Here is a 13,472-nt window from a genome sequence, read left to right as displayed (position 1 = left end):
AAATTCTGAAGGAGATGGAAATACCAGACCACCTGACCTGCCTCTTGAGAAACCTATCTGCAGGTCAAGAAGCAACAGTTGGAACTGGACATGGAACAACAGACTGGTTCCAAAATAGCTAAAGGAGTACGTCAAAGCTATATATTGTCACCCTGCTTATTTAACTTCTGTGCAGAGTACATCATGAGAAACGCTGGGCAGGAAGAAGCACAAGCTGGAATCAAGATTGCCAGGAGAATTATCAATAACCTCAGATATGCAGATGACACCACCCTTATGGCAGCAAGCAATGAAGAACTAAAGAGCCACTTGAGGAAAGTGAAAGAGCAGAGTGAAAAAGCTGGCTTAAAGCTCAACATTCAGAAAACTAAGATTATGGCATCTGGTCCCATCACTTCATGGGAAATAGATGGGGAAACAGTGGAAACAGTGTCAGGCTTTATTTTGGGGGGCTCCAAAATCACTGCGGATGGTGATTGCAGCCATGAAATTAAAAGAGGCTTACTCCTTGGAAGGAAAGTTATGACCAATCTAGACAGCATATTCAAAATCAGAGACATTACTTTGTCAACAAAAGTCGGTCTAGTCAAGGCTATGGTTCTTCCAGTGGTCATGTATGGATGTGAGAGTTGTACTATAAAAAAAGCTGAGCGCCGAAGAATTGATGCTTTTGAACTGTTGGGTTGGAGAAGACTCTTGAGAGTCCCTTGGACTACAAGGAGATCCCACCAGTCCATCCTAAAGGAGATCAGTCCTGGGTGTTCATTGGAAGGACTTGATGTTGAAGCTGAAATTCCAATACTTTGGCCACCTCATGTGAAGAGCTGACTCATCTGAAAAGACCCTGATGCTGGGAAAGACTGAGGGCAGGAGGAGACGTGACAACAGAGGATGAGATGGTTGGATGGCATCACCGAATCAATGGACATGGGTTTGAGGGGACTCCAGGAGTTGGTGATGGACAGGGAGGCCTGGCGTGCTGCGATTCATGGGGTTTCAAAGAGTCAGACACGACTGAGCAACTGAACTGAACTGAACTGATAACATCTTTCAAGCAACTGTGTAAATGGGGGGAGATGATTCTGTGGGGTAACAGAAGGATACCACTAGGGAATAAGGAAAATTTCTTGATGGGAGTATCATTAAACTGTTGCTGAATTGATGTGTAGCTCAGAAGCAGTAGGGTGGGGCAAAGAATGTGAAATCTAATATCATGCCACACACTTAGACATGAAAACCCCTTTATACTCTGGCTACCTTAACCTAAGTGCCCTAAAGTAGTGCTTTAGAAAGAAGCAAAGTGCTATTCTCTGCTCAATTTTGTTATAGAACCTAGCATATTACTTCACGGGCTTCCCAGAGGGGGCTACTGGTAAAGAATCCACCTGCCAATATAGGAGATATAAGAGACGTGGGTTCAAGCCCTGGGTTGGGAAGATGCCCTGAAGGAGGGCATGGCAACCCACTCCAGTATTCTTGCCTGGAAAATCCCAAGGACAGAGGAGCTTGGCAGGCTACAGTTCATAATACAATCCAAAGAGTAAGACAAGACTGAAGCAACTTCGCATGCATGCATGCACGAGTATTACTTCATATCATTGATTCTAAGTCACTTTTTAAGAGTTTCTATTTTTTAAGAGCTCAAATTTTACAAAAATATCTTAGTGAGAAAAAAAATAAATATATATCTCTAGGCACATATACCAGCCACCACTAAACTAGATATATTGTGTTCATATTTGAAATAAACAAACTACTCAAAAGCAAATGTTTTTCAAATAAAAACATTAACAAGTTTTTTTTGCTCCAGAAACACTTTTTTATAGTCAAAAAATTTCAGTAAAGATAAAAATAGGAAATTCTATAAAAATCAGTAAAATGAAAATGTCTTCTGTTGCCTTTAAGTAAGATTTTCAATGATATTTAACAACATAGCAACAAAAAAGATAACGCCAAATTTGCCATAGGAAGCTATATACCTGAACTTAAAGAAAAAACCCATCATTCTGTTAACTGTTGTCTCTTCCTTTCATGTTATATAGCTATCACACGATTTCTCTAAAATCAAATCTAATGATTTGTCTTCAGTTCTTTAGCATTTTCTCATCACCTCCATAATCTAGACCAAGCCCCCAATATAGCTTACAAGGCATTTCCTAACCATTCCTTGGCTTTTCCCTCTCATCTCCCATCATATTCTAGACTTTGTGATCCAACAATATGAAAATTTTTATATTTCTTTTTCAGACAAGGAGATAGATATACCACCAAACTTATAGGTGTTTTATTCTACATCTGAGAACTAGGTGTCAGCTTAACTCCCATCATGCCCTTAAATGATGAAAGTGAATACATTTCAGTCACATTCTATGACTGTTTTCTCAACTGGAAGAAAAGGAAGAAAGAAAAAAGAACTACCTGAGGGGAAACGTCGTTAAACTGCCATTGGACTGATATGTAGCTTACAGACAGTTCAGTTCACTCGCTCAGTCGTGTCTGACTCTTTGCGACCCCATGAATCGCAGCACGCCAGGCCTCCCTGTCCATCACCAACTCCCAGAGTTCACTCAGACTCACGTCCATCGAGTCAGTGATGCCATCCAGCCATCTCATGCTCTGTCGTCCCCTTCTCCTCCTGCCCCCAATCCCTCCCAGCATCAGAGTCTTTTCCAATGAGTCAACCCTTCGCAAGAGGTGGCCAAAGTACTGGAGCTTCAGCTTTAGCATCATTCCTTCCAAAGAAATCCCAGGGCTGATCTCCTTCAGAATGGACTGGTTGGATCTCCTTGCAGTCCAAGGGACTCTCAAGAGTCTTCTCCAACACCACAGTTCCAAAGCATCAATTCTTCGGCGCTCAGCTTTCTTCATGGTCCAACTCTCACATCCATACATGACCACTGGAAAAACCATACTCAGGTACAAAAAGAAGTTGTTTCTTTCTCAAGAAGAAACAACTACTGAGGTACAAATTAGGAATAATAATGCGTACATATATTGTAATTTCATTGTAGGGAAAAAGTCAATAAAAATAACTAGTCAATTTGGTTCAGTAACTCAGTGAATTCAGTACATACTTGCTTGATTGATTTTACTTATTACCAAAGATTGTATCTGGGTGATGAAGGTGGACTGCATCTATAATAATGATTCTGCTAGCTCCTAAAGTGTTTTATAATAAAGGAGAAAAAAATGAAAGGATAAGGGTGAGATTGTGTTACTAGATTTCATCTTGAAAAGTACCATAGCTTTTCATTCAAATTCAAACACTTATTAATTCATTTTTTCATCAGATTTTTTTTTTCTGGCATAGTCTATGTTCAAGGCACTGAGATAAGTACAGTAAAAACAGGTCCTTTTGGGTCATGAGATCTGATTCTGTTGGAGACTATGAACCCAACGTAACACTTTAAATAAGTTGGAGTTCAAGGATATGGAATGTGCTTTCAAGATTACCATTTCCTAGGCAGAAAGGGAATATAAATACATACGCTATACTTTTATTGTTGAAACTAGATAGCTGAATAACACGGTGGAAGATTTTTTTTCAAAATAGTAATCATAGGAAATGTATTTTAATTTTACATATTTTAATAAAATAGTCAGTGAGACTTAATTTCCCTGTAGTTAATACTTTGACTTAATAATGAACATTTTCAATGCGGCCTGCTCATGGTGGTTCAGATATCTGGTAAAGATATCTGAATTCAGATACCTGATTCAGATATCTGCAATGTAGGAGACTCAGGTTCAGCCCCTGGGTTGGGAAGTTCCCCAGGAATAGGGCATGGCAACCCACTGCAGTATTCTTGCCTGGAGAATCCCCATGGACAGAGGAGCCTGATGGGCTATATAGTCCATGGGGTCACAAAGAGTCGGACACAGCTGAGTGACTAAACACTCTGCCCATTTCAACACTGAAAATCAGACCTAGAAGAGAGAAACTGAGTAATCATTTTCTTCAGCAAGAAATCATTTTCTTTAGCAAGTGCTTGTTTTTGGTTTCATCAGAAACTCTCCACCTCTGGCTTAAGCGCTGCATCCTAGACCCCTGCTTGAAAGCTGATTTCATCCTGACATCATCTTCCACTGAATCATCAGTGTTGCTGCCGACAAACACCTGGTGTTTCCTTGGCATTCTTCCCAATCCAGTCCCAACTTGTCTCAAGCCAGCTTACCTTAGCTCTGCAGAGAACGCAGTGTGAGGCAAGGTGGGAAGCAAGCTGCTGAATGTATTTGGCAAGTACTTATGGGAAAGCTGTTTGAAGTCTTGGTTGCTTTTAACAGATTTCTTTTAACCGCAGAATTTTGTTGCCCTCTTGAGGGATAATCGTAACTCATATTAAACACAAAAACAGCCTAGACACTGAAAGATAATCCCAGCTGTTCTAAGGCATCACTGAGTTATTTTTTAATCTTAAATAAAAGTAGGAAGATTAATTTTGAAGTCGCAGGTATGACTAGTTTTTAAGCAATAAAGAAATCTGAGCAAAGTTGAAGTGCTTATTTAACAGGTTTATATCCTCTACCCTATGTTACCTGGGAACTGAGAAAAAATGACATTATCTGGTATCGTTTTTCCACTTCATAAATGAGGAGACAAAAACCAAAGAGGGGAAATGGCTTTCCTGATGTAACCCAGAGCCTGGCACACTAGACTCTCAACAAATGTTTATTTTAATCTTGCGCCTAGTTTTCTCAAAACTAGTCCTTTTCCCACAACACACCAGGTACTAACCAGTTTCCCAAGAGAACTGAGTAGTATGTACTTTTCTAGAAGTGGGAGATTGGATGGTAAGTGCAGAGAGGGAATGGTGTAAGTAATACCTGTTACTTTTTCCTGGTTAGCAGCACTTCATTCAAAATGGTGTTTTTTTCTTTGAAAAGCTTGTTGATTCTGTTAAACCACATTTTGCATCACCTGTCAGCCTATGCTGACTTTAATGAAAGCATTAAAACATAATTGCATTTTAGAAGAGACAAATTGAATTGGAAGACTTTTATTTATAATAAATTAGACCTTGGCCCATAAATTTTATTGTTTTCACCTTTAATGATTTATCAGAATAGATTTTTTTGTAAAAGGCTGAATTTTCAGTGTATGTTTTCATATATGCATGCGTGCTAAGTCACTTCAGCCACGCCCGACTCTGCGACCTCCAGGGACTGTAGCCATCCAGGCTCCTCCATCCATGGGCTTTTCCAAGCAAGAATACTAGAGAGGGTTGCCATTTTCTTCTCCAGGGGATCTCCCCAACTCAGGGATCTAACCCAGGCCTCCTGCATTGCAGGCAGACTCTTTACCATCTGAGCCACCTTAAAGAGCTCATTACAAAATGTATTTATATTACTGATTATATCTTGATTAAATAAATTCATGAAATTTAAGAAAAAAATAAATTGAAATTTGGCTTAAAAACTTTTAATTGTTATAAAGAAAACCACACTTAAGTGCTATCCATTGCATCAACAATCTGATGGAAACAAATCACTGTTGGATGGTGAGAGTCCTAAAAATCAATACACAGAGAAGATGCCAAGCTCTTCCATTTAAGTGGTTCCCACAGCAAAGTATTAGCACTGTTGGGGCCCCTCAAAATAAGTTTGGAAGTTACTGTTCTTAAATAAGCAAAGATACAATATAATATTTCATTTAAAAAAATGGAAAGTAAAAAAAATTATGCAAAAGTGACAAATACTGACTCATTCGGAAAACGCATAACTTCTGAAAATTTACACAAAATACATTATCAGCCTAATGATCTCCAAACATGATGATTTATGCAAAGCAGAGCTATGCCTAACTATTGATTATGATTCTCAAATACTTTCATTGGAACTCACCATCATGGCAATGTATTTCTTTGGTTTCATTCATAATTTGTGGAACCACAGCTAAAAAAAGAAATGTACATTTAAAAAGGAAACTGTTAATTAAAATACAGAGAATACATATCCAGGTGTCTGAAACACAGGTTAGTTGAATGAAAGTTATTTTATCATTTAATTGTTATTACATCAGAAAGCCCTTCTAAGTTCAACTGAAAGCTATGGTAAGATCAAAGAAGTGATTAGGTAAAAAATAACAGAAAAATGATAAGTTCACATAAGAAAACATTAAGAGAGAAAAATGAATGGTCTACATGCCATTCATTGCCTGAAGGTGACCTATCAAAATTTCTCTTGTTCTATTATGATCTTACGACTATAATTTCCCAAATCACTAGAATCACATAAATTCGAACCCAGTTGGTTCCACTGACATTTACTCTAAGTTTCTGAATTCAACCAAACATTTATCTAAAAAACTCCTAAATAGAGATTGATGGGACAAAATAAGAACACTCAGATTGCTTAAAGAAATCATTTAAAGATTTAAAAAATTGTGGGAGAGAGAAGAGTAGTTCAACATCAGTTCTTCCCTGAGCTTAATGCTTCATTTTATTAAGTCAGTGATTCTCAATCTCTACCGTGCCTCAGAAGCATCTGAAGGGCTTGTTAAAATATAGAATTCTGGGCCTTAAACCCAGAGATTCTGATTCAGGAGATGTGAACTTTCTAAGCTTTCCAGATGATGCTGATGTTGTTTGTCTAGGAGCCATACACTCAAAACCAATGTATTGGATTAAAACTTGATTTGTAATAGGAAAACTTTGACTTCTTTAAAAAAATGTAGACATGTGTACTTTTCATCTTCTTAAAATTATAAATATTTTATTTTCATGTGACAAAAAGCTCAGATTTTTTTAGAAGAAAAAAATATAGGAAACAGGTAGGACTAAGAGAGAAAATCAAAGTCACTATTAATTTTCCGTGAGGTCCATGTGGCATGTAGTCAAATGTTTCATCGAATAATATATCTTAAACATCTTTCATGTATAAATATTTTCCTATAATATTAGGGTGGATTTATATTTTATTGGTTGACTATGAGATGGATAGATAACTTCATTGACTCAGTGGACATGAATTTGAGCAAACTCTGGGACACGGTGGAAGACAGAGGAGCCTGGTAGGCTCCAGTTCATGGGGTTGCAAAGATGGACATGACTTAGTGTCTCCGTTATGAATAACAACAAATAGCTTAATCCATTCCACTATTACTGCAATAATGGTAGTTGTTATTTTTCCTTTATAATTTATGCAATTAAATTTTTGTGTACATTCTTAATTATTTCTTTAAAATCAGTATCTAAGGGTGAAATTTATGGCATATATTAATAACTTTTAAAGCTTTTCTTACATGTTGTTAAATGGTCCGTTAAGAAAGATTGCTCTAATTTATACAGTGGCTCAGACAGTAAAGCGTCTGTCTACAATGCGGGAGACCTGGGTTCGATCCCTGGGTCGGGAAGATCCGCTGGAGAAGGAAATGGCAATCCACTCCAGTACTATTGCCTGGAAAATCCTATGGACAGAGGAGCCTGATAGGTTACAGTCCATGGGGTCTCAAAGAGTCGGACAAGACTGAGCGACTTCACTTTCACTTTTGCTTTCAGCAAGGAGAATGTTCATTTCCCTACCTTCTCCCCAGCTCTATTATCTTTAAGAGGAAAAAAATCTCTCCAAATTTGAGGGGAAAACAGCATTTTTTCAGTCTAGTTTTAATTTCTGACTTCTAATAAAGCTAAACATTTTTTATGATTTTGGCCAAACAATACTTATTTTCATGTTGAAAGAAACAGGAGGACATCTTTTACCTTTTTTATTTTCAATTGTATCAAATGGTACTCGTGGTTTTTTAATGTTTCCATCCTTTGTGAAAGAATTCCTGCAAATGCAATATCAAACAACCCTGGATCAATGCACTGAACAAAATTCATGGAAATTACATCTAACACACTATCTTTTTTTCCTGTGTGAACACAGTTATTTTGATGAACACAAAGAAAAACATTCTGAATTTCATTCCTCTAAACTGGCAATCTTGTCTTAAGTGAAGTGGATGGAAATCTCATCATCTCTAATCAACAGAAGCCCATATAAAGAAAACCAGGGCAAAAAGTCAGTCTTTGGTCGAAAAGGGAACAATCTCTGATAGCCTAGGTCCAACAGAAGTGATTCAGGAATACACATTCTTATTGGAATCTGTTTGGCTAAAATTACAAAGTCTTGTAGCAAGAAGCTTTGGAAAGTCTGAGGCACAGACTGAGAACATCCACATAATCTGAGAAACTTAAGCGTACCATGCAGAAAATGACCTGTCCTGCCAAGGCCTCTATCCTTAAACTCTGATTAACAAGGATGAATATTAAGGGTTAGATATATCTTGGTGTGTTTGCCTCATTTTTCTGTTGTATAACTAAATGCTCAGCCAGATTGCCCTTTAAATCCTCAAATTTAGGACCAAAATAATCTAAGTGGCAGACAGAAAAAACTGTTGGTCCTTATGACAGAGAATACCGGGTAGGATGTGACTTGATTTCACTGTGCTGTGTTGGGAGGCTCCATTTCTGCTGCAATGAAACAGAGATAACAATGCTGGCCTTACTTCACAGGGATGCTATGAAGATTCAAGCAAATGCGCTGTGTTATTTTAATTTTTAAGATTTATTGTCCCAGATATTGTATGGGACACTGTGGTAGAGATGAATAAGGCATTTTCAATTCCCTCAAAATATAAACATTAGATAGAAAATTAAGAAGAATCAGGAATTAAAACTATTGTTAATGATGGAAGGTGTGATAACTTTATTGCGGTTTTATTTTCAATTCTTTTTACCCTTTAGTATATGCAATGATATAATCGGGGTGAAAAATAACATGTCGAGGACTTTAAAATACTTTCCTCCTCCCAAGGAATGAAGAAATAGATAAAGCAAGGATGGGGTGAGATACATTTACTATAAGTTTGAGTGCCAGGCCAAGGTGGGAAAAAAATTATTTCATATGAAGCAAACACTTTAAGTAAAGCACATAAAAGATACAACCCTGAAATGCATATAAACTGAATTTTATAAAAGTTACTATATCAAGGGAATGAAATGTTTTGTATGTTAAGGCATCCCCCAAGTGATTTCTCATGTAATTTTTTGAATAACTTGTTTTGAAAATGTGGATTTTCATGGAAAGCATGTGATTAGAGCAAATTACACCTGCTACTTTATTTCCAGTGAAGTGAAAATTAACAGACAGTACACACACATCAATTTTAGTGTTTTCATTCTGTTCAGATTTCCACTCATTCTGTTAGGACCCCTGGATTCTGAGCCTCAGGGCACAGACAGAAGTGACACTTTCTCTAAATGTTTGCTTTTCTGTCTATTTGTCCTCACCTTGTTGCTATCAGTGGATGACGTTTATTTAAAAGGGTGAAGGAAGTCATTAAAACCCACAGATAATATAGGTATGTAAAACTGGCCTTTAGAGTATGAAAAACTACAGGTGACCATTGTGAAGATAGGGGCAATTATGAATGACTACATCTGACCTTCCTGTCAGCATGAGATCCTGGTATAAAGAATAAGACCAGAAAGAAGAGGCCAGGGTTGTAGCTGCAACTCAATTAGCTGCTCGGCTTGAGCAAATGACCCATCTTCTTAGCATCTCAGTTTCCTCATCTGGAAAACGTATCTGACACCGATCCTTCTTGTGATATAGCATGAATGATAATTAAATATATACATATATACTCACTGGTAAATTTGAAGATAATTAAATTAACTAGTCTTTCTTAAAATGGCCTAGAAACAATTGTTTCTTGATAAAGATTTCAAGTTTACTTATCACAGTGTTATATAAGTCTTTCAAACTTATCTTGCTTTTCCTATAAATGAAAAAAAAAAAAAACATTTCGCCCTTTTTAGATGTAAAGTGACCTTTGGATGGTATAGGAGCAGGAAACAGCAAGTATATTAATACTTAACTACTTATCTGTGATTCAGCATACCACACGCCATGCAGTATATGAAGCTTATCTGATATAATTTTGAAACAATTCTTGGTAGGTTATATAATCCATAATTTACAGGTATGGAAACTGAATTGCAGAGGAAACTCTTAGCTGCTGTAATTAATAAAATCTAAACCTAGGATTTTTGAATCCAAGTTGTTTGATTCAAAAAAGTCCTAACTTTTTCTAACTATATTTAACAATGACATTCAGTAAATTCCATTGTTGGAAAGAATCAGTTAGGGTTAAAATTAGGCTCAAATCCAATATTCTGAATTTAAGACAAGTCAATTGCTTGACTGTATAACAAATGCGGACCTTGAGAGAAACTTGGGGAATAAACTTTCCAAGCCTTGCATATCTCAAACGAACTTAACTTACTTAAAGTCAAAAACAATACTTAAATAGACTTCTTGGTAAATCAAGTCTGCTCTTCCTCTATTGATAATGATGAATGAGACAGTCTTGGATTGAGTGAGTGCAAAGAACAAACAAAGGGACATTGAGCTATGTTATTTAAAACCTAACTTTCAAACAAACAAAACCTTCTATCAATCCTCTTACTTCGGAGTATTGAGGGAATAAGGCCAACTGCATAAAGTTGTGGCAATTAAAGTGAGTTCTGGACCTGGGAGATGTCCTAAGAATTCTTCAACTATGTGATTATTTGTATTTTTGAACTATAAAAAAATATATTCCTCTAGGATTGTTTTCACTGTCTCCTGAGGCAGAAGGAAATAGGAAAGTCAGTGGAATTGAGGCCATTCAGGAGGGTGACTTCAGAGACACCGACGAGCATGGCACGGCCATCTAGTCTTTGATCCCTCTAGGTAGTTGGGTTTATTTCTGTTTTCCTGGCAATAGACAAGTCAAATACTTACTTAATTCCATCATATAAAAGGGAAGTAGACTTAGCTGGCACCGTGGGCACTGCCCCTTCCTCCACTGACTGGGGGTATTATTATGTTCACTGGACCAGCAGACTCTTATCCCTTCATTACTATCCCTCATTAGAATGGAAGTGGATGGGGGAGGCCAAGAACTTTTTCTCCTGGCCAAATGCTCCTCTCTGAGATTCCATCTTTAAAAAAAAAAACTCTAATCTTGTGGTAGAGACAGACATATTTATAAATTTGGATATGTTTTGTCCAGAATAAACTCATGCCTCAAAAACTCTAAATGAATGTTCATACCATCCTGGCCTCCACTCTGACGGATAGTTCATAAAACAAATCTCACCTAATTCTTTCTGTCTGGTGCTCCTGAAATTCAAGGATATATATCACAGGATGAAACTAGCTTGAAACTTTTAATTTAAAACTTGATTTTTGAGTGGAGTCAAGTCTTGCTGCTTTGAAAAACTGTTGGATATATTTTTGTTACAGTGTTTGAAGACCACTAGAATCATTATGGTTTCAATGTTTTAAAGAAGCTTATTTTCCAGAGCATGAATTTTTGGACACATTTCTTTTTGTTGCTTTCTTTAATGTAGGCAATGCCTTTTGAAATCAATCTTTAGAGATTTTTGGGGTTGCACAATTCAAATTTGTGGCTCTCTTACCATTCCAGCGGGTGTAGCTCTGCCTTTTTATTCAGGAGCTGAAATTGTTCAAATACACTTAAAAGAGACCAGTATTGAGTCAGGATGGAACCAGGTTTTCCCATAGGACTTGCCATACCATAAAATTCATGAATCAGAGATTGAAATCCAGGAGTAGTAGATGGGAAGAGCTGAAAAGGAATATTCAAGATCAGAATATCAGAATAAGTGATAGAAAAGAAAATATAGTATTATTTGGGAAGGCTTTATATTTATTCAGATATTTTCATTAGGCATTTATTAAAAAATATATCAGTTCCATAATTTAATTTTCTGTGTTAGTGTCAATGTAAATGCCACTTTTTAGAAGGAACTAATTTTGCTGATGTTTATATTTTCAAATGGGGTGAATTTTATTTCTCTTTTCATTGAATGAAAACAGCTATCTCCTTTCTATAGATACTGCAAAACAGCTGAATAACAGAGTTAGGTAGCAGGAAAAATAAAATGAAATCCTCTTGGATTATAAGTGTCTTTTAAATGTCAGGATCAGAGATATTAATCCAACCAAAAATAAAAAATCTATGGTCATCCTCTTTCTACTCTGAGAGTCAGATATTAATGTTTGCCTTTTCTCCTAAAATATAATTTTTCTCTTCTTCACATTGTGCCAAGACAAGTTCTTTACTTTCCCAATGTCTTAAATTAAGAACTCCTGAAGGATGAAGCCAGGTCTCTCTGATTATCTTTGTAGGGTCTTGAACCAAACTGTCACAAATGTTAACACTTACTGTATTTAAATTAATTAAAATAATCATCAATTAAGTTATCTTTTGAGTAATAAGCTTACTTTGAATCCTCTAAAATATGGGGTTAAGTAATAAAAACAAGTGTCAAACATTCACTAATTAAGTTGGTTAAAATTCATACCTATAGAATCTGAATACAAATGTTTAAGTAAAAAATAAATATTTTATCCAAACAGATTAATAATAAATTATTAGTAGACTTTTAAAAATGCTACTTTAAAGAAATGCTTTATATAAACAAACCTTACATAGAAAAATATGAATCCAATATAAATTATCTATATAAGGGCAGAACTAGAAACAAAGCAAGAATGAAGCATATAGATATATGTGTAATAAATTATCCATTGATACTGATCAATAACAGAATCTAGGAAAATACATAGAAAATAAAATAAATGCCATTTATACCTTCAGACTGAAACCAGTAAAAGTTAAAATAATTTCTACATTTTTTCCCTTTGGAGTTTGCTATAACAAACAGGTAGTTTTAAAAAATATTATTATTTTATTGAATAATGTTTACTTGTAGGGGCATAATAAGCAGAAGGAAATGCTGGATACATGTAAATGTCCCAAAGCAAACAGCAAACTTCTTTAGGAAAATATCAGCATTTCCCCCTTAAAAATTAGCAAAGCCTCCCAGCTATATTTATTCCACATTCTTTTACCTTTAGTAAGTCATGTATCTGCATACTCTTAAAGAATATGCATTCTGCTCATCTTAATCTTCATATCTCTAACAAGAAGCTTACAAATATTTCTATTCCCTGAGGAAATATCTTCTAGTTTTAAGTAAGTCAAAAATCAAGCAGCTCATGGCTGATCTACTACAATCTCAGTAATCAAGAGGAATCAAAGGTCACTTTTGCTTTACCAGTTGGAATTGTCCCAAACTCCCGAGTTCCTTTATAAAAGTCATAATTGAGTTAATCTCCTCTAAAGAAAGGCACCGATTTAGCTCTTTTTGATAATTTTCACCCTATAACAGGGGGAAAAAACACAACTCTTAAGCAATTGTTCCAAAGTCAAGCTATGTTTAGCACAAGTCAAAAGCCAAATTTTAAACTCTATAACAGCTGAGCTAATTAATTCTAAATAATATAGCAACTTCAACTCGTCAAAATGATGTCAGAATACAAGAAAACTTCATGTTTGACAAAAGAACCTGAAATAGCTCGGTAGTGCTTTGGCAGCAAGGTTGGGAAGTTGGGCCCAGAAGACAGAATAAGTG

At 36.1% G+C, this 13,472-nt stretch overlaps 1 protein-coding gene across 1 annotated transcript in view; it reads right to left on the bottom strand.

Annotated features, from left to right (window-relative positions):
- Nucleotides 1-13,472, bottom strand: part of CPED1 (cadherin like and PC-esterase domain containing 1) — a 322,124-nt gene that overhangs the window by 153,786 nt on the left and 154,866 nt on the right. The window contains exons 10-13 of the mRNA XM_068973158.1: nucleotides 13,116-13,220; nucleotides 11,451-11,620; nucleotides 7,698-7,768; nucleotides 5,842-5,892 (exon numbers count right to left, since the gene is read on the bottom strand). Coding sequence (XP_068829259.1) covers nucleotides 5,842-5,892; nucleotides 7,698-7,768; nucleotides 11,451-11,620; nucleotides 13,116-13,220 — 397 coding nt within the window. The remainder of the gene's footprint in view (nucleotides 1-5,841; nucleotides 5,893-7,697; nucleotides 7,769-11,450; nucleotides 11,621-13,115; nucleotides 13,221-13,472) is intronic.

This window comes from Capricornis sumatraensis, chromosome 5 (genome assembly GCF_032405125.1).
Source record: "Capricornis sumatraensis isolate serow.1 chromosome 5, serow.2, whole genome shotgun sequence".
Taxonomy (NCBI): Eukaryota; Metazoa; Chordata; class Mammalia; order Artiodactyla; family Bovidae; genus Capricornis; species Capricornis sumatraensis.
Note: the sequence above shows the minus strand (reverse complement) of the source record. Positions and strands in the feature narration are given on the sequence as shown.